We start from the raw sequence: 21,410 nt of genomic DNA on the forward strand, positions 1-21,410 counted from the left end.
GTGTTTTGATATCTCATTGAACTTTTTGACCACGTACAGATATATGAGCTTTTCACTGCTAAATCTGACTCAGGAAAACACCTGCAGTAAACCAGTTGAGCCCGACCAGATAGGTGTCAGACCAACAGAACTATTATCACTGCAGATGTTTTGACATGTCATTGCAGGAAACACATAGATGTAACTGTGCCTTCTATTTAGCTGAACTGGTTTAACGGTCACAGGTCAGAAGGCCTAAGTGATGATGTTACTCAATGTCTCTTCAAACTCATAAAGGTGCTTTCAGACCTCTGTCTCTTTGATATACTCTTAAGGCCGGTTGAGTAATTGCATGGCCCCATTCTGGCCATACATTTGTTCAGATACTGATTTTATTGGATAGTTAAAGAAATAATTGTGTCCTGATCAACTACCATAGTTTTCCAGTTAACAAATCAGACCAATCGAAAGCTAATAAAACAGGTGGTGGTATAATTTTATCAAATGGCTCCATAGGAAGGAATCATACTGATGTCTGAGTGAAGTGACAACTGTCAATCAATCTACTTTTACTGCCTGTTTAAAGCACTTTTGCTTATTGAGCCTTTGTGGACCACAATTGTGAACTGGTCCTTCAGAATTGAATAAAACAGGTGCTGCACTCTAAACCAAACCAGCAGCAATCCACCTGCAGCTTTACACTACACAAATTATGCAGAGGTCATTAAAATCAAGCTGCAAAAATCCCATGCAATATTAAATATTAATTGTAATTAATGAGTGTGAATCACTTTTAAAATGTAGCCCTGATAACTGTGCATCTATGTACAGAGGATTTTGAAGACAAGGGCAGAAATCAAACCTTTGATCCAGCAGCTTTGTGACTGATTGTTGACTCCTCTTATTGCTCGTTTGAGAAGGAAACTGTCTGATTTTGCCCCAACACTTCCAATAACTGCACCATTAGTACATATACATTCATCAAAAGTGGCAGTACTGAATAATTAGGAAGCTGGACAGACATCTATTGTGCCAGTACTCCATTCTGGTGAGCACAGGCCCAGTGGAAGCTAGTTGCAAATAAATACGAGTCATCCAGTGGCAGAAATCCAAGCTTGTGGATCCTCACTAAAAACAAACTTAAAACTGAGGCCAGTGCACCACATTTCTGGCAATCTGCTCATTAGGTTTGTGCGATATCCTGCTGACAGGCAAACAAACAAACTACTAGAGGCACAAGAACAGCTTTCTTGCCAGAAGTGATTTCAAGAATAACGAGTGAAGCCTGGCTATCAGCACAGTGGAAACTAGGCGATGTAGGGCATCTTCTCCCTGTGAGCCAATAACAGCATCCGCTAACAGAACGGTTATTTCCCCCGGAGCGGCACGAGCTGAGCTGTGGAGGAGAACACACGAGACACACATTCACTGCAATAATCGTCAACTCAGCTTGGTTCTTAATATCATCTGCACGTTTATTCATCTGTCAGAAAACACACACACACACACGGCCTCAGAAATCAGTGCATCAGTCATCCAGGCACCCATTCAGTCAGTCAGTGGTATATTGGCAACATTGTTCAGAGGCACTGAAAGTGTGCTGAGGTTTTCACAGAGAGTACAGGAGTGTATTCTGTCCTGCAGGGGCACTGCTAGGGGGTTTGGGGCCCCTGACAATAGATGGAGGTGAGGGGTCCTGAAGATTGAATCAGTCTGTAGACCAGGATACATGGGCTTTTCTGTGTAGCAGCCTATTCTGTATGTTGCAATTGAGCGACAACATTAGAAATCCTTTCAGCTGAAGCGGACAGGCACATACAGTACATGCAGGCAAACGGACAGTTTAGACAAAAAAATACGCCTGTTCTCTTTCTGACCGAGAGTGAGACGAAGAGATTGATAGCATGACCATATCTGTGCCTTTATATGGCACTGGAGCCAGGAGGCGATTAGCTTAGCTTAGCATAAAGACTTGAAACAGAGGGACAGAGGTGGCCTAGCTCTCTGCAAAGTTAAAAACATCTGCCACACAGCATCCTTAAATCTCATTAATTAACATATTGTAGCTTGTTCTTTTTATCCAAACAGAAATGTAAAAACAACCAATTGTGGTCTGTGATAATAAATTCTTAAAGCTAGGGCAGGAAATGTACTTTAGATTTTTTTGCTGTTGTTGTTGCTATATTTGCTGAAATTCTCTTTATATCCTGACAACAATCAATAAATCGAAAGGTCTGAATTTCAAAAAAAAAAGAACAAAATTCAGTATATATATATAGTATAAGCACAAAACTAACAGATGAGATCACAAGCAAACCAGATTCATGTGATCTTAACAGAGCCAGGCTAGGTGTTTCCCCCTGTTTCCACTCTTTATGCCAAGCTAAGCTAATCACCTCCTGCCTCTACCTCCACACCTGCACACTGTACACATGAGAGTGGTTTCAATCTCCTCATCCACTGGTAATCTCTGTTGGGATGTGATTGTGACCAAGAATCCATTTTAACAGTGGATGGTCCTGCGCTACTGGTTGAGAATGGTTACCTCATACCACTATTCCCCACAACAGCTCGAACGAAGAAGACTTTCAGATAAACAGAAAAGTGATGAAATAATAATTGGGAATCAATTTTCTGCAGACACCAGAATTTGGGCACTCAAGCAAAAAAACTTTCTTATGACTATTTGTCACTGTCATTTGTGTGTTTTTGATTTATAACTCAACTGTAATAATGAATTATCTCCATTTTTGTCAAAATCAGACCAGCTGTGTCTAATTTCATTGAAGGAATGGATAAATATCTTTTGATATAATAATTTGAGGTGAAGCATTTTCACCGGTTTTAGTGTTTTCCCCTTTAACCTCACAGTGTTTCCCATCTACCCTGATCTGATCAGTCCAACAGCGCAACACATGGATAAACACAGAATTACAAATATGATACACATCCATAACAGCTTGAACGTCTCACCTTGTAAACATTAGAATATAAAATACTGAGAGGCAAATAATGACAATGGTAGCAAAGCCTTCACTTGAACTGAACAACATATGGTAGCATAGCTTTCTTTATAAACACAAGTGTATTTTTATATTCAGTGCAAAGTTCTTTCCAATGCCCTTTTGCAGATGCAGCACAGCATCATATAAATCTCAGAAAAACCTTTTTGAACAGCATCCTCACTGTCACATTTTCTCTCAGCAGTAGAAACATCTCACCAGTTATTAAATATGACTTTACTCATGCACAAAAAAAAACAGATACAATTTATACAGTTCAATACGTAAAACTTTGTCATTTACAACAAAGCACTGGAGTTCAACTTATAGGTTATGGTGCTGAAACACATCAGCATTCAGATAACAGCATTGGTTAATAACAGTGAAACCAATAATCAGCAGTATATTATAGTTACCAACCGTTATATTCTGGAACGAGTAAACACAGTTCAAACAAAACAAACAGAAACATATTAAGCATAAGCATTAATGCAATATAATCAATTTCAGTGAACACAGAGCAAATAAAAGTGACAATTACCAGAATATTAAACCTGTAAACAGTTAATGGCCGTATGTAGATGCCTTTATTTTCCACAGTGGTTTCTCCATTTTGTTGGCTTTGGGACTGCTTATTTGTGGAACCAATGAAGATCCTTAGATGCAGAATGGTATTACACCGCAACAATAGTCATCCAAAACATAGTCTTGTATAAAAGGAGTCTTTTTACCAGTATCTTGGCATGTTTTAGCCCATTAACTATAAAATGGTTATTTATTTTAGGCTATATTATCTCTTTCTTGTATCAAGTACAAATACTGTTAGACTGACACTTTTTGTTGTTCCCTTGGGTGAAATGTCAGTTAACATAAACTCAAAATGTAATCTTGTATAATAATGTATAATCTATGTATAAGTCGTCTTGTGTCCTCCTTCACTGACCCATATAATAGAGGGCCAGTGCTTTTTTTATGTTTTTTCCAAAAATTTGCCGTTGTGCCCCCCCATTGCCCACTCTCTGTACAGTGAATTCAATTCAATATGCCTTTATTCATCCCACAAGGGGAAATTTCAATAATACAACAGAATTGTGTATCCAATTGCCTCCAATTTCTCATTTAAGTAGACGGTAGGCGTGGTAGCTTCATTATTTGCCCAGTGATGCCCAGTAGTATGGTGGAATGACACCACCTGGTGAGCATCATGGTAGCCATACTGTATGTTTACAGTGCATGTCACATAACCACAACATGGTTAGGACAGGGCCTGAGTCCTATCCTGTCTGCTTTTTCACTATCATCTGTCAAAAAAATACCACCTGGCCCCTGGTTTTCAATGTCTCAGCTAAAATGATTACACACAACCTGTAGATCTTGTAGAACATGTAGGAATATGCAACAAGTGAGCACAACAGGAACTACAACATGAAGGTCTTAAAACAAGGTTTTGACACAGGGGTTCAAGATGGGGTCTTGTGTACATATTGCCAGCCAAAATGTTTGGTAAAAAATGGTTTAGAGACCTAAATATATGACTGAAGAGACAAAAAAAAAATGTTTTCAGGCTACTGTCTTCTCCTAAAGATGGTGTTTTGAGGCTGATCCATTCTTATGATCTCATTTGCGCCAGTCCTTTGCAGTTATGCATTGGCTGAAGGTGTTCATTAGCTGCATTGGAGTGTGACTCTCATTTTGAATCCAGAAGCCTGTCAACATAATAAAAGGTTATTCTACCTGTTCTTTCATGTAATACAAAGCGTGTTATTTTCAGAAGGAGGACGAGTGCTATTAACAGACCGCAACTTGGTCTAAAGAAGAACTCCTCGACTAGCTGTGTCTCACCAACAGCTTTGGTTCCAGCTCTGCTTTCATCAGCTCCTCTTTGTTCCTTTCTGATTAAACCATGCAGCACAGTGGGCTACAAAACAGCCATCATTTTATTTCCTACATTGTGTTGGTCTCTCCCTCTCTGGCTGTCCCTCTCTCACATGTTTAAACCTCTAAACACCACAGAACTCTGTCCTCCCACTGCTTTTCTCCTGAGTGTCCTCATGTCTGTGATCAGGTGTGTGTTAGCGCTCTGGAGACAAATAAGATGTGAGCAGCTGCCTCTCCCCACAGCTTCCTAAACCAACCACAGACAGCGGCAGGATGCTGCTTTCATTTCACTTTACAACGCATCTAATAACGTGACCCAATCAGGCCTTTGACTGATTGAAATATGTGGGAGTGTGTGTGCATGTGTGTGTGTGTTGTTCTGCAGGAGAAGCCGGAAAAGCAAATGTAAAGTGAAACAGCAAGGTTCTTCTCCTCTTTTAAACTACAGATCTACTCTATTCTTGTTATTCTTGTATATTGTATAGGTGAACATGTTAACATCTGAAAATCTAGATTGAAAATCCTTTTAAGTGCAACAAAAAAATGATTTTTGAGGGTTACATAAAATTGTTTTTTCTATTTAAAGGATTAAAGCAGAAACAATCAAGGGTTTTGTATTTGAAACAATAGGAATATTATGTTTTTGTTTTTTTTTAACCCTGTAGCTGTCTTCTCTGAGGGCAATGAAGATCATAGCCAATGTTAAAGGCACAGTGCAACTTTTTTAGTCACTTCAACTGTATGGCTCCAAATGCCAAGTGACTGCACTGTGCTCTGCTCAGCACCACTGAACTGGGACAGAAAATCAAAACAGAAACAGGAAATCAAATTTGATTCCAATTACATAACCGATCTTGTCAGGATGGGTTAAACACGGAAAAACAACTGAACCTGGGTCATAAGAGGTAAAAATAACAGCAACGGCAAAGAAATCTGTCTGCACATCCACATCAAATCCATGTCATTCCTTTGCAGCTTTTCCACACTGCAGTAAAACCTGGTTATGTCCCCTCAGGGAATCAAGGTTGATTAGGAGGATTAAACGATATGTCTTGCAACCCCAAACATCCACGAGCTCTGCACATGTTAATTTGCCATTTGCAAACTAATTAGAAGTTTGGAGTTAAAAGCTTTCGGCAACACATCACTATGAGTTTCCAGCGTGTTTGCAGATTTCTTCTCACAGTGCCAGTTTGGCTATATTGTGGAGACAAAGATTCAGCTTGTACTTTGAATTAAAAGAAGCACGTGGTCCTCCAGCACAGTCAAAATGATGACGAACAGCTTTTACAGATGGATGGTACCAGAGTTACCTTACCAATGAAGAAGGGCATAACCCAAGGTGGTAGGGTAGGGAGGGCACACACACAAACATACAGTGCTGATGGGCAGACATTCAGTCAGTGCACACTTTGTACAAGATTCCTGATAATAATTAAATAGATTATGAGTATTTACAATATATGCTAGGCTAACATTAACCAAAGAATCAATAGCGTCCATTTATTTTATATTATATTTACATAATGTAATTTGAGAATATTTACATAATATTTGTGTGGATTTAATACGTAAGAAGGAAGATGACAGAATATAGAAAAACCCAATCAATAGTACAGATTGGTTTCCACTATATTTCCAAAATGGCTAGCCAAAGCTTACTCTTTAGCTTAATTCTCTACTCTATTCTAGCTCTACTACTAAAGGCACGAACAAGGCTAGCCAGGGTGTAGCCTTCAGCCCCACACACACCAAAGGACCGCTAAGAGGTCAGCTAAGGCTAACAGATTCATGTAACACTGTTTCTACCATGTCATGGTGTTTGTTGTGCTTTGTTTTTTTCAATTGGTGAGTAGTGCTTTGGATTCTGTCACCTGTATTAGGTTAGAAAGATGTTGAATTTGCTCTTTTGTGCCCTGTGTGGCTTTAAGGTCACCAAGTGGCCCTGAAGTCCCTGCTGTTGGGCATGTAAAAAATACCTGTAGGGCTGATTCACACACAAGAATTGAAAAACAATTCTCAAACTAACACTTTCCCGAGTGATTGTTCTGACCTCAAGTGTTTGCCTCAGTGCTTGAGTCCTCCCTCAACCAATTTTTCTTGACATCTTCCTCATTTTGCATTCTCTCGTCATGCCTGGACCCTCTGCATGGTCCAGTCTTTTGGCTCACAACTAGTTCTTTCCATGTAGCCTGAACAAGCTCAAGATTTACTTGCAATTCATTTGCATGTACCTGTCTCCTGAGTCAGAATGCAACCCACTCAAAGCCTTGGAGGAGAGTATAATATTACAAAAGGTGGTGGGTCAAAAATGTGTGTGTCTCGAGACATCAAAAATTCACCATTTTCTCCAATGCACAGCTTGTTCTGTGCACACATGTTGCAGTGTGCTTCACTATACAGACTGAATTTCAAGCGTAATACCCAGATTAAAGAAATCCATCAAATCCAATTATAGCTTCATATGGTAGAGCATTCTGTCAAATGTAAGGATTTAAGTGTTTGATCCATATATCAAATGATTTGCAACAAGATCTTGAGGCCATTAGAGCTAATTCCTTAACTTAACACGCCCCTCAAACACAGTGCTGTATTTGCTTTCCTGCGCTTTGGTCTTGTACTGTCTCTCTGGCTATTCTGTCCCACTCTAATCTCAGTCCACCCCCCCCCCCCCCCCCCCCCCCCCCCCGTGTCTCTTAGCTGTAGCCGAGGTTCTCCATCTCGTGGCGGTATCTTAACTCCGACACTTTTGCTTTGTGCTGTTTGCTCTCCAGATGCTGCCTGAAGTCTGTCTCCTGCTCGGCTCCACAGTTGCACATGGAGCAGTAGAACTGTCCGCTGGGAGTCACGCACATGGCCAAGTCCCGGGGGATGCGCTGCCTCGGTCTGGGGTTGTAGTACGGCCCTGCGGGGGGGAAGAGAGGAGCAAGGACGGAGACAAAGTTAGTTATAGCTACACATTAAGCTGCTGATTCATACCAGATTTATCTATCATGACAGCTGTAAGACTACTTCGATACAAGACTAATGGTTGGCAAAGATGATGTGAGATGAATTGCTGCAACTAACTATAGTTTATATCATAAATTATCCATCTTTTTTTCAATGAATCCATTATCTGTTCATCATAATTTCCCAAATGGTTTTTAGAATCAGATAAAACAGAGAAAAGCAGCCAATCCTGGCATCTGAGATGCGGGAACAAGCAAATGTTTGTTTCAGGCTAGCAGCGTGACTCTATGGACAGCCATGCTGGTCTGTCAGTCGGTCAGCCCACCAATTTGGTGGCTGAAATATCTCAACAACAACTGGATTGATTGCCGTTACATGTGGAGCAGATATCCATGGTGCCCAGATGATGAATCGAAATAACTCTGCTGTCTGCCTGACTTTTACTCCAGCACCGCCATGAGGTTCACTTTTGTGATTTTGAGTGAAATGTCTAGTATAGTATCAGATGATTGGATGGATTAACATGAAATTTAGTCCTGACATTTGTGTCTTCCTCAAGATGAGTTGTAGTAACTCTAAACTAATATGATGAACATGGTACTTACACCTGCTTCAATTCAGTATGCTAACATTGTCACTGTGAGCATATTAGCATGCTGAACAGTGCTGTGCCTAAGTACAGCTTCACATAACTGTTAGCATGGCTGTAGACTGCTAGTCATCTGGGATTTCAGCTAGGTGGATCATTTGAAGAAGAGCATTGCTTGTTTGTGTGTGCATGCCTGCCTCTGTGTGTGTGTGCGTTAACACAGCAGAAAAATGAGAAGGAGATAGGGAGTGAGATAAAAAGACAGAGAGAAGGCAACCGCAGGAGAGAGTGGAAAGCTATTTTAGGGATTGTCCATCAAGAAAACTGATTAAATCAGCAGAAAATTGTAGAGTGTGTGTATGTGTATGTGTGTGTGTGTGTGCGTGTGCGTGTGCGTGCGCGAGAAAGACTGGATGAGAAAGAGAGAGAGAGAGAGAGAGAGAGAGAGAGAGAGAGAGAGAGAGAGAGAGAGAGAGAGAGAGAGAGGAAGGGAATTGGCTCTGCTGTGTGATTTATCCTGCTTTGTCTCGAGCTGAGGTGCTACTGTTTTTCTCTGTGGAAACAAAGACATGTAGAGAGAGACAGCAAGAGAGAGAAAGTTGTTTGACGTCAGCAGAAAGTCTGACGTTACCAACTCTGTATCTGTTTTCACACACACACACACACACACGCATGCACGCACGCACGCACGCACGCACGCACGCACGCACGCACGCACGCACGCACGCACGCACACACACACACACACACACACACACACACATGTTGTGTTTATATCACTTGTGGGGACATTACATAGACTTACATTCATTTCCTGGAGCCTTACCCTAACCCTAACCATAACCACTATTTGTCTATTCCTAACCCTGTACCTAACCTAACCTTACCTAACCCGTAACCCTATCCTCAGTCTGCACCCTAAAATTTAATGATTGACATGAAGGGGACCTGCATTTTGTCCCCCCATAAGGGAGGTCAGTCCCCACGATTTGACTGTGTAAACAGATTTTTGTCCCCACAATGTGATAAATACCTGGTAACACACACATACACACACACACACACACACACACACACACACACACACACACACACACACACACACACACACACACACACACACACACACACACACAAAGGCGAGAGCAGACACTCACACAAACACCCAGAAAACATAGTGGAGTTAAGCCCAAAATGTTATCTGCTAACCTTTACATCAGATGAACCCCTGCAGAATGTGTGCAGCCATGTTACCCTCAGTGATGCAGTGGTGTAGCTTAATGTCAGCTTTTCCAAAACATCAGAGGGGGTTGACAAGTGGGTGCTCAAATGACAAGCGCTTTGGGTGAAAAAGTTGAATATTTACAAGATTATTTCCTAGATTTTCTGCGCACAGTGCACACATTCTGACATGCGTGGATGGAAGAGCTACTTCATTTTTTTCATGAGTTCATAGTGGCAATCTGGACAGCAAAATTGACCTCCCTGTATATACACATATGTGCAGAGGAAATTATGTATTACATCACATTTAATGCAGGGAAAAATAAATTCTATGCCACGACAGGCGAGATAGCTGTGCAGTCGCTCACCATGCCGCACAATTTTAGCATGCACCATTAGATTCTGTAGCAATTTGGGGCAGCAAATGGAGTACTAGAGTGTGTCCAGAGAAGCAAAATTTTCTTTAAAGACAAACCAAAGAAACAGCCAGTGCCACCAGGAACAGAGGAAGAGTTGACTGCTGATTGTTTCTCTAATCTCAGTCTTAATATGTGGTCAGATGTGATTCCCGATGATTGCAGTGGCTTGTTAGCATAGCTAATATACATAGTGTTTCTTGTTTCACCAGTAAACCACACCAATGTGTTGGGTTAATATGTTGTACTGACATAAAAATTATTTTTGTATTTGTATATTTACAGTTTTTTAACATTAACAGTTCAAAAATTGTATACAGGTCCGTGTCAGTGGGTATTTGTTTTTAATATTTTACCTGGCATGGATGCAGGTAGCTGCGGGCTGCGACGGTTTTTCACCAGTCTGTACTCACTGCCATCTTTCCTGTTTCTTCTTGGGGCTGCCTCATTGCTGCCTTCCCTGAAACAGCCAGAGCCAGAGTCAAAATCCCTTTCACACAATCCAAAAGGTGAGTAAAACACACAGCTACGTGTTTCCAAAAGTTTAGCTTAGTTAATTTGTGAAATAGCAAAGCCCAAATCAGCTATGTGTTTAAGTCTAGTCATTAATTTAATTTTTCTCAAGTAGAAGTCAAACCACCCAGTTTCCTTGATAACTTATATCTGTATAAAATATATCATATTTACATGTTAATGGAGTTCTGTTGTGCCTCAGCGAGCCTCAGTTTCTTGGCGTGGTTCTTGCCCTGGTAGTGGGCCTGTGCAACTGCCAGTGAACTGAAGGAGGCGTCACACAGTTTACAATAGTCATTCTCTGTGGCCAAGATCACCCGGGTCGCCCCCTTATACAACCCCTGCAGAGACAAGACAAAGCAATGTAGTGTTTGTGGTGCAAGGAATTAGGGAGTAAACAGTGAGACAGATAAGAGAAAGGCATTTTTAGGTCTGGTGGGAAGAAGAAAAGAATTTCTCGCACAACAAGATTTACAACAGGAAAATATGCAGGGAAGAAAGTTATTAAATCTTGGGGAAAATCACATCCATGTGCTGTAGACCAAAATAGTCATGTTATTAGTTTGACATATCTAAAAGATTATGAAAACAGGAGACACTTGCAAGTTATGTGCATCATTTTTACACTATTAAGACTCAAGTATAACACACAAGTCTAGTAGTCCTTCAACAGCATTGTAAATCCTTACATGTGCAGTAACTGATTTTTATGGTCACCTGGGGGCAGTAGAAACAAGTTGTGAAAATCTTTTTTCAGTTCCTTATTTACATGTCCAGCTGTTATGGAGTAACGTTATTATTCATTTGGAGTTGCGTCTCTGGTCACCTGGCAGGTGTAAGTCCAATATTCACTCTCTTTTCACTCTGCTTTTAGTCTCCACCAACTCCTGAGAGAAGTATCTGGTTCTTTAGCTGCTAAATGCTCTAATGTGTTCACCAGCTAGTCACTAACTGTGTGTCCGTCACCTGTTTGGTGCTGAGTGGGGAGTGTATAGTGGCTTTATAGAGCTTTTTCACTGAAAACAGCTGCCTGCTATGTCTGAAAATTACCCTATTTCTTTGTTTGCACTGCGTAGTAAGGCATCATCTTCAGTGTGACACAAACACACAGAAACAACGAAGGACATCCTTTTGAGACCCTTTCACTGGCAATCAAACAGTATTTGTCTTGTAATGTGCAGCTAGAATGTGTGGAGACAGTACGCTGTTCAGTGGTGAGTGGATGATGTGAGTCTCCAGTGTTCAGATAAAGCACAGTGACTCTGCAGTTCCCCACCGCCTCCTCAGAGGGAAACGACCTCTCTCAGCAGACTGGCTGCCTCAGCAGCAGTACACCCACCTACTCAAGTAAAACTGTAACGTTTAGGTAGGTTGGTGCTGAGTTGCTAAGTTTGGATCTGACCTGCCTGCCTGCGTCACTGTCGTTGGATCCTGAGCTGAGGGCTGTCTGGCCAGCCGCCTCAAGGACTTCTGGGATCCTGATGGCTGGAGGCTGCTGACTGCCAGCATAGAAATTTCTTAACTTTTTGCTGTGGTTCTTCCCCTAGAAAGGCAGATAAGGAGATAGACATCTGTGTTTATGTATGTATTTTAATACTTTACGTGGTTTGAACATGTGTGAATTTCAACCGACCTGGTAGTGAGCCTGTGCCTGCTGAGCAGAGTTGAGGGTAACATTGCAGAGTTTACAGTACAGAGGTTTACACAGTTCCCCCAGCCCCAGAGAGTCCTCCTGCTCTTCCACACCCAGCGGAGAGCCTTCATCCTGAGGCTGCTCGCTGGCTGGGGCTGCCTGACCCGGGAGAGGACCAGGGATGAGGCAGGACACCGGGGCAGGGATGAGGGCTGGTCCTGGGGGCCTTGGGAGCATCTGTGAGGGATCTGGGCCTGGAGCAGGAGGGGAGGACAGGGGGCTGGGAGGGAGGGGGAATCGGCTGGCTCCGGGTGTCACTACAGGTGGGGGCACCAGTGCATGTGCATGGTTCAGAGGTGGAGGCCCCAACGGTTGTGTGAGGTCCATGGTTGGAGGCACTGTTGCTTGTGTGTGATCTACAGGTGGGGGCCCCAAGGTGTGTGCCATTGGTGGAAGCCTCAGTGGCTGAGCTGGGGCCATTGGAGGGGGGCCTAAGCTGTGTGGTGGGGTAATGGGGGGAGGCCTTAATGTGTGAGTTGCAGTCATGGGAGGGGGCCCTAGAGTCTGGGTGGGAACCATAGTTGGGGGTCCAATTGCCTGAGCAGGAGCTATGGGTGGTGGGCCGAGAGGCTGTGTTGGTGCCATTGGTGGAGGTCCCAGCTGGTGCAGAGAGTCCATGTGTTGGAAAGGCTGCTGGGGATGGCTAAAGAGACTCAGAGGAGGCTTCAACATGGTCTCTGGGCCTGTTGAAATCAAATCAAAAAAGAAAATTCAGTGACCCTAAGTCACTGCTGATTCAGACAGACATGAAAGAACTATATATCCAACTGCCATTCATGATATTTTTTATTTCTTATTTTCACAGTAAGTACTACTACTACTACTACTACCTCATTTCCAATAAGGTTGGGATGCTGTGTAAAATGTAAATACAGACAGAATGTGATGATTTGAAAACACTGAAACTACATGTTAAACTGAAAATAGCACAAAGACAACGACAGATCAAATGTTGAAAATAGAAATCTGATAATGTTTGAAAATTATATCCTCATTCAGAATTTGATGCCAGCAACATGTTTCAAAAAAAGTTGGGTCAGGGTCATGTTTAGCACTCTGTTGCATCCCCTCTTCTTTTAACAACACTCTGTTTTCCCATTACTGCTCCAAACATTTTCAGTGGGTGATAAGTCTGCAAGGACTGCAGGCAGCCAGTTTAGCATCCAGACTCTTTTACTACAGAGCCATGCTGTTGTAATATGTGCAGAATGTGGTTTGGCGTTGAAATAAGCAAGGACTTAGATGAAAAGATGCCGTCTACTTAGCAGCATATGTAGCCCCAAAACCTGTAGATATCTTTCAGCATTAATGGAGCTTTCACAAATCTGCAGGTCACCCACGCCATGTACACTAATGCACCCAATAACATCACGGATGCTGGCTTTTAAACTATGTGCTGAAAACAAGCCGGATGGTCCCTCTCCTCTTTAGCCTGGAGGACGCGGCGTCCATGATTTCCAAAAAGAATTTCAAATGTTGACTCATCAGACCACAGGACAGTTTTCCACTTTGCCTCAGTCCTTCATAAAAATGAGCTCTGGGTCAGAGAAGGCGGCTGTGTTTCTGGATCTGGATCTTTACGGTTTCCTCTTTGCATGGTAGAGTTTCAGCTTGTATTTGTGGCTGCAGTGATGAACTGTGTTCACAGACAATGGTTTTTGGAAGTGTTCCTGAGTCCATGCAGTGACGTCCACGACAGAATCGAGTCTGTTTTCAATGCAGTGCCATCTGAGGGGCAGAGGATCACGGCCAGCCAATGTTGGTTTTCGGCCTGTCCCTTGTGAAGAGAGATTTCTTCAGATTCTTTGAATCTTTTAATGACATTATGTACTGTTGACAAATTCTTCGCAATTTTAAAAATTATTCTTAAATTGTTGCATTATTTGGCAACACAGTTTGTCACAGAGTGCTGAACCTCTTCCCATCTTTTCCTCAGAAAGACTCAGCCTCTCTGGGATGCTCTTTTTATAACCAATCATGTTACTACCCTGTTGCCCGGTAACCTAATTCATTTTGAGATGTTCAGCCAGCTGTTTTCTCTTAGAAATTTCACAACTTCTTTTGTTGCCACTGTCTCAACTTTTCTTGAAACATGCTGCTGGGATCAAATTCTAAATGAGAATATCATTTTCCAAACAATGACATTTCTCAGTCTCAACATTTGATATGTTGTCTTTGTGCTATTTTCAATTAAATATGGATATTCAATGTTTTGCAAATCATCACATCCTGTTTCCATTTACGTATTACACAGCGTCCCAACTTATTTGGAAATGGGGTTACACATTCAAGGAAACAAGAAAGCATTCAGAGAGCGTATTAAAAAATAGAATATATTTTAGCCTGTTGGTTGGTCAGTCCGGAATGAAATAGCTCAACAACTATTGGATGGAATTGTCATGAAATTTTGTACAGTCATTAATGATCCACAGAGGATGAATCCTAATGATTTTGATGATCTCCTGACTTTTCATCTGGTGTCACCAGTGTGTCAAATTATCTCAACAGATGGATTGCAAAACTCTGTGTCAGAAAAAATTCTTTCTTGGTATTTTGTTGTGTACCAAATCTGGTTAAGATGGTATGAAAGTTTTAGGATGAGCAGTGGAAAAAAAGTCAAAGAGAATCCACTCATGTCAACATGGGTATGATCTCCTCAATGTCTTGTGTAAAAAGGGAAGTGGTTTCTAAATGGCACCAGAAACCAGGCCCACATTGCTGATCATCACACCAAATTTCACTCTGTAAATATGTTTTTAAGAATCCTACCTCCTGAATGACAAACCATTTGTATTGGATTATACTGATGCTTCAGATACTGCAGACCTAAGTGGATATTGTCTGTTCACAGATCATCAAACAAACACTGAAAAGGAACATGGTGAAATTCCAGTGATCACTGTACAGCGACATAACGGAAGGCATCATTTCTTTGGAGGCCTGAGGCAGGAGAGATGTAAAGCGATGGGCGAATGGAAACACATTCTCGGACAGAGGAGTGTCACACTCCAGTAGGCATCAGAAAGATTAGGCTAAGCCTGCAGCGCCTGCAGTCATGCATGCAGGATGCTACATACACATGCATGTGCACAGACACAAACACAGAGGCAGTGACAATAAAATCCTCAAGCTTCTCTGATCAGAAGAGACCACAGCCTGAAGTGTGAGTGCTCAAATAGGTCGATGTACTGAAGTGTGTGTGTGTGTGTGTGTGTGTGTGTGTGTGTGTGTGTGTGTGTGTGTGTGTGTGTGTGTGTGTGTGTGTGTGTGTGTGTGTGTGTGTGTGTGTGTGTGTCTGTGTGTCTGTGTGTGTGTGTGTCTGTGTCTGTGTGTACATACATGGTAGGCATGGTTGTGTATGTATAAGAAAAACAGAAAGCATTGTGCTTTTTTGTATATGTTCATTTGTGCCACTTTAATGCTCCATTGTGTGTGTGTGTGTGTGTGTGTGTGTGTGTGTCTGTGTGTGTGTGTGTGTGTGTGTGTCTATAGCTGCATATATTGTCAGGTCAGTAATAGGCCAACAGCTGTGACAAAACTCACTGTGCTGGAAGCTTTTATCAGGAATCCAATTGGACTCCCAGTGGCAGTGATTCGCAGACCCAAAATAACACCCTGGAGTGTTTGTGTTTCCGACTGCTGTTTGCTGTCAGTCTGTCTGTCTAATTTGTCTCGCTGCCTGTCTGTCATCTGGCCCGGCTGACCTAAGGAGAAAGGTATGCTGGACAAGGCACTGACCTTACTACAGTCCTGTCAAATGCAAGATGACACGGTGGCAGATTCAGCAGGACCAGATGAGCCGTGAATAAGTAAATATCAGATTCACTACTCATTAGCACTGTGAGTGTTGTTTTATCTTGTCCTGCTCATGAAAGCTTTTACATTTGCTGTTTTTAGGAGCACCTGGAGCAGCAACACTGGTGTATTTGTAACAAACAGCAGAAGTGGGTTAGTATTGGCCATTGTGATTGAACAAAAAAGAAGAAAAAAAAAGCTGCTCTAACAGATCCTCAAACCTCAAGCTTCACTAGCTGGAAATTGAGAGAATAAGAGGTCTCAGACACACTTAAAGCAACACCACAGCAATGAGTTCAGTAGCAAAGATGGAGACAAAACAGGAAAAACATGGTCTTATCATTATAATAAACACACAAAATTCAAATAAACCGATATATTATTGCTACTGACAGGCTAAAAGAGGGCCCGAAATGTATTGTAATATGGCTACAAGTGCAGAGAAATTGTGCTTCTAATGTTCATATTTTTCACAACATCCTCGATGCTGAACAGTTACTGTTAACTCCATCTAAAACCAGATCCACATTCTGCATGTCAACAGTCTCATCAGCAGCAGCCTCATAAGAACCCTTCAACCCTGATTGAGACAGCCTGCACAGCAGTCTGGAAACCTCAGCACTGCAGCATTTATAAGCACAAAGGACAGCTGACCCTTTTTGCTTATTATCCAGTAAGCAGATCAGAGATCATACCGTGCCCCCACACAAGAGATGCATATTTAACTGCATGTGCATTTACTGTACATCAGTTCTAATATAAGGCAAGCACAAAGACACTGCTGTTTTATCATCACTGCCTGGCTGCAAAGTATTTTCTCTTTCCTGACCTATTCTTCAACTCTTGATGACACTACCTCAAGTAAAAGTACTTTGCATCTTGATATTATGAAGCCATTACTGTGTCTAAAAGCAAAACAGGCACCAGACAGAGACTGCACATGAACTAGGGGCTGATTTTGTTGGCATGATGGTGAACAAAACAATCTCATTCAACAACATACAGCATTCTTCCAAATCAATGTAGCTGAACAGCCTCTTTAAGAGAAAATTCCCCTCCACTTGCTAGTGTCACACAGAAGTCTTTATATATATATTTCAACATGAACTCCAATCGTACTATCTCTGCATTTCAGACCCTCTGTAAGGTTAAACTGACAGACCTCCATGCCCTCGTTCCTTACAGTCCTGACTCAAAGCCTCACACTTCTCAGGTTCCACCATTAAAGCGAACTCTTAAAACGTGGCCACATGCTGAAGCCCTTGCAGTAAACCTGCTTTTTCTGTTTTGTTATTGAACGGCTTTATTTACCAATGACTCCTTGTACATGTGGGCATAGTCAGTTTGATTCATTCCTTGCTCCCTGAGAGCTATATAGAAATGACATTTATTTGTGGACACTGCATTTACTTACTATAGCTTCTTAATAATAACAAGAACAACAAAAATAATAACAATAATAATGCTGTTTTGTCCTTGGGAAATTGAGCTAAATTATGATGCTCTTTTGATCACATTTGCGATCACATTTTGGTTTTTCTAGCAGGGGAGAAAATATGATCTTTATTCAGCCCAGGTGACAGTGTAGGAGAGCAAAATGTGCCCTTATTGAGGAGACACCCAATAACACTCACAAAAACATTAATTATTGGCTATGAGCGTGCAGATTATAAACAGAAACCGCCATTCCCCCCCATTATGATACAAAACAGGATCCTCTCACAAGGACATCACAGCAGAGCTGTTAATTACACCACTGCACACGATAAAGAGAAGACTGGTGCTGATTTCTTGATGAAAACAGAGATGCAAGGAAGCCAAGACTGTGTTGTTTGTTCTTTCATTTTGGCTATTACTGTTACATAGTTTTAATGTGAGCTAGATAGGCCAAGGGCAGTTCTGTCCTCCTCCTCAGGGGCCCAGATCCAGGCCCACAAAGTGCAGTCTACAGAGCTGCAGCATATGTGCATGTTGGACTTGCTGGAAAGTAAAAAAAAACAAACGTATTTTGCATTTGTGTTTTTGGGGAGGAGTGGTATCACAGGTCACTCCTTCCTGCAGCCGTCAGACTGTACAACAGAAACTGCTCCAAGTAATCGGTACAATAATATGTATAATAATCTGTGCAATAACCTGTGCAATACTACCAGTACATAACAGTCTGTAAATACTATTTACAATTTTTTTAGGATGACGTTTTTCTTGTATATACTTGTTGTGTTTAACTTGCATGCACTTGTTGTCTTACTATTCTATCCACTTTATTGGTGCTACTGTGAAATTGGAATTTTCCCTCGTGGGACAAATAAAGGAATATTGAATTGAATTGAAGTAAATTGACACAATCAGCTTTGAAAGACAAAATCAATCTGTAATATTGCTCTAACGCACAAGGCAGCAAGTGATCAGTAGGTTAACAAAAAATATTTTCTGGAAAGATTGTAACTAAATTGAAACAGTCTCAGAAGTGATTAATTAGTTCAGCACTGTTTTTCACTGATGTTTTGTGCTTGGCTCAAGATTTCTTGCTTTTGAACCAAGCCACTCACACACACACACATAGACACACACAGACACAGACACACAGACACAGACACACACACACACACACACACACACACACACACACACACACACACACACACACACACACACTGTCCTGGAGCCTGATCATCTCATGGCCTCCACTGAGAATCTCTAAATAGGCCAAGTGTTCATTTTCTCTAGAGTTTCCTTGCCTTACTGTGTTGTGTCACATCAATTATAGAGCAATAAGAAGCACATGCCTCCTGCACTTATTCCATCTGCTTCACTGAGCACCGGACGAGCGCAGAGAGCAGCAAAGACCAGATACATCTTACTGTACCATTACAATAAAGCTTACATAAAGATAGCAGTGTTTTCCTTTTAAGACTCGAGTCACCTGGCCGATGCACTGGGCTGTTATCACTGTATCACTTAGTAATAGTCTATTCCTCCTTGTAGAAAACACCTTTGTTGACTAAGTGATTAATACCTGATTGTATAAAAAGTCAGAAATATTGACAGAAGCATGTCACAAGTTACCAGGGTAAGAAATATATTTTTTGGCTGCTGAAATGTTGGAAAATTCAATAAATAATAATCTTAAACAGAGAACGGCAAGCAGATCCTCAGCTTTGATTAATTGCATGCAGCAAATGTTTGCTATTTTTACTTTTTTTGATGACTTTAATGATTGATGGTTTACAAAAATAGTCATCAAAAGCTCCCCATTGACTTCCAATCAATTACACTAACTTCAATCTCGGACTTTATGCAGTCTATGCGACTTCAGATGACAGAGGCTGAGTAACATCACAGTTTAATGGCAGAAATTGTACCAGGTGGCTTGATCAGCCTCATGCTACAAATCTAGATCATTTGTGTAGCTGTATGACCATGACACATGCTGGCCTGGAGTGCCTAAAACCAGCAGCAAAGCCTGTTTTGGCAGTGACTGTGTAGGTGCAGCAAGAAACACCGACTGTGTAATTGCCACATGCCACCATCAGCTGTGCAGGAGAAATACTGGTTGTTTCATCAATGCAAAGGCTGGAGTGAATGGAGCAGCAGCGATTCAGTTTCTATTTCTTCACTTGCTCTGACAACAGACCACTTGATTGATGGCCATACTCGAGAGATGAAAGTGAACATTGCATTGAGGCTATACACTGTTTCAAATTACAGTCAGACACCAGGTCAGTCCTGGAGTCTCCCTGGAGCATGAGATACAGAGCTCTCCTACAGCACAGGAGACCATTAGTATCTCGACAACCTCAGATTTTGCATTGCAGCATCCATAAACTGAACAGAATGATGGCTAGTGCACTCCCTCTACATGACATGATGATGGTAACAGCAATAGCGGGTCAACCGGTTTCAACATCCACCTTCCCCTGTGCCGTCTGCAAATGTCTCTGGTTATATTTTTCTCCATCCCTGCACATTAGCGCATAAGACTGCTGACAGATGGGAGATCATTTATGGCAAGCCTCTCCTTACCTGGCAATCGGGCAAGATAATGGCTGCTGTCACCGTAGCTGACAGGCGGCGAAGTGTAATTTCTGCAGTATTCTGCACTCTGGTAGTACGCTGCATCACCGTTCTTCAGCTGCAGCGCCATCATCGCGGTCACATCCCTTTGCCAACTTCTCCTCTCCAAAACCCGGGCGGTCAGGCAGGATGACAGTCCCTACCACACGCTCAGACACCGTGGCTCTCACCGGAGGGGTGTCTTCCAGAGGAGAGCGAAAATCAGGAAGAGACAGTTTGCAACAACAAATCTTAATCCACAACATGTAAACACATTTCGTTTGTCTTTTCACAGTAAACGTCGACAAACATGTTCTCATTCGCGAAAGTAGATTATTCACGACATTAACCCTGCAGAGGTTCTTCCAGCACCCCTCTCCTTTTTGGTACAGTCCATTTCCGATGCCACCGCTGCTGATTTGCATGGGTGGCAATCATGACACATTGTATAAATATGTTACACCTCTGAGGTATATTCAGATCACCCGTGCGGGCTATTTGTGAGTCTCAAATCTGTAGGAAAAATAGCCGACCAGGCGTTGTGATGAAAATGTTGATTAGATATGGGCAAATTAAATTAAGTGCAACGATAATTTCAATGGAATTTAGACAGTAGAGACAGGATAAAGAATTTAAAAGTAAAGTTGCAAGAGGTAATAACAGCTCTTCTTCTTCTTCCATTCTTCTTCTTCTTCTTCTTATTATTATTATTATTATTATTATTAATGGACATATCATATTATAGCCGTATACAGTATAGTATATTGTACATTATGAACATTACTTATTTCAGTATGTTTCGTATTTTTATAAAGCTAGAAAGTGGGCTTTCAACTATGTATATAGTTCATATTAATGCTTTATTTTCATACTGTGTCAATGTTTTTGTCCGTATACGGCATATAACACTGCTATACATGCTTATATTTCATGTTTATTGTATTTATTATTCATACTTGTGGCTTATACCTACGGTATGTTTATAAAATGTTCAGTACTTTATAGTCAAAATGACGTGTCCTTAAATTTATTATTTTATTCTACTTATTTAATTGAGATTGTCCCATGTTCTTATGTTCAGTCTGTCTCTTGTGCTGCTGTAAAGTGTGAATTTCTGTCCCTGGACATCAATGATGTCTCATCTTATTTTCTTATCTTACCAAATAGTGGGCTTTTTAGAAAAAACAAGCAGGTGTCACGCCCACAAATATTTTTGGTATCAAATTCAGTGTCTTTTGAGATGATATTATGTGGTCCTGCAATAACATCTGAATAAAAAAATATGGTCTTGTGGTTTGAAACTCAATCGGGGCGAC

At 41.5% G+C, this 21,410-nt stretch overlaps 2 protein-coding genes across 2 annotated transcripts in view; both read right to left on the reverse strand.

Moving 5' to 3' along the window:
• The window catches only part of LOC139329877 (mitochondrial adenyl nucleotide antiporter SLC25A24-like), a 378,717-nt gene extending 369,150 nt beyond the window's left edge, over nucleotides 1–9,567 (reverse strand). The window contains exon 1 of the mRNA XM_070960481.1: nucleotides 9,552–9,567. The gene's annotated coding sequence lies outside the window, so the exon portion shown is untranslated. The remainder of the gene's footprint in view (nucleotides 1–9,551) is intronic.
• zmat3 (zinc finger, matrin-type 3) lies at nucleotides 1,432–20,216 on the reverse strand. Its single transcript, XM_070960479.1, has 6 exons — nucleotides 20,065–20,216; nucleotides 12,187–12,929; nucleotides 11,956–12,096; nucleotides 10,728–10,894; nucleotides 10,397–10,500; nucleotides 1,432–7,764 (listed from the first exon to the last, which is right to left on the reverse strand). Exons 1-6 carry the CDS (start codon nucleotides 20,186–20,188, stop codon nucleotides 7,556–7,558), a joined length of 1,488 nt encoding a protein of 495 aa, XP_070816580.1. The 5' UTR covers nucleotides 20,189–20,216; the 3' UTR covers nucleotides 1,432–7,555.
• Between the last annotated feature and the right edge of the window lie 1,194 nt (nucleotides 20,217–21,410).

This window comes from Chaetodon trifascialis, chromosome 4, assembly GCF_039877785.1.
Source record: "Chaetodon trifascialis isolate fChaTrf1 chromosome 4, fChaTrf1.hap1, whole genome shotgun sequence".
In the NCBI taxonomy this organism is placed as follows: Eukaryota; Metazoa; Chordata; class Actinopteri; order Chaetodontiformes; family Chaetodontidae; genus Chaetodon; species Chaetodon trifascialis.

Bases quoted from the DNA above. Each gene is read 5' to 3' on its own strand.
- zmat3 (XM_070960479.1), bottom strand. From the start codon at position 20,188: ATGATGGCGCTGCAGCTGAAGAACGGTGATGCAGCGTACTACCAGAGT. The intron at 10,895-11,955 runs GTCAGATCCAAA...TTGTCTCTGCAG, and splicing joins ACAGTGACGCAGGCAGGCAG to GGGTTGTATAAGGGGGCGAC. The intron at 10,501-10,727 runs GTAAATATGATA...TGGCTGTTTCAG, and splicing joins CAACAGAACTCCATTAACAT to GGAAGGCAGCAATGAGGCAG.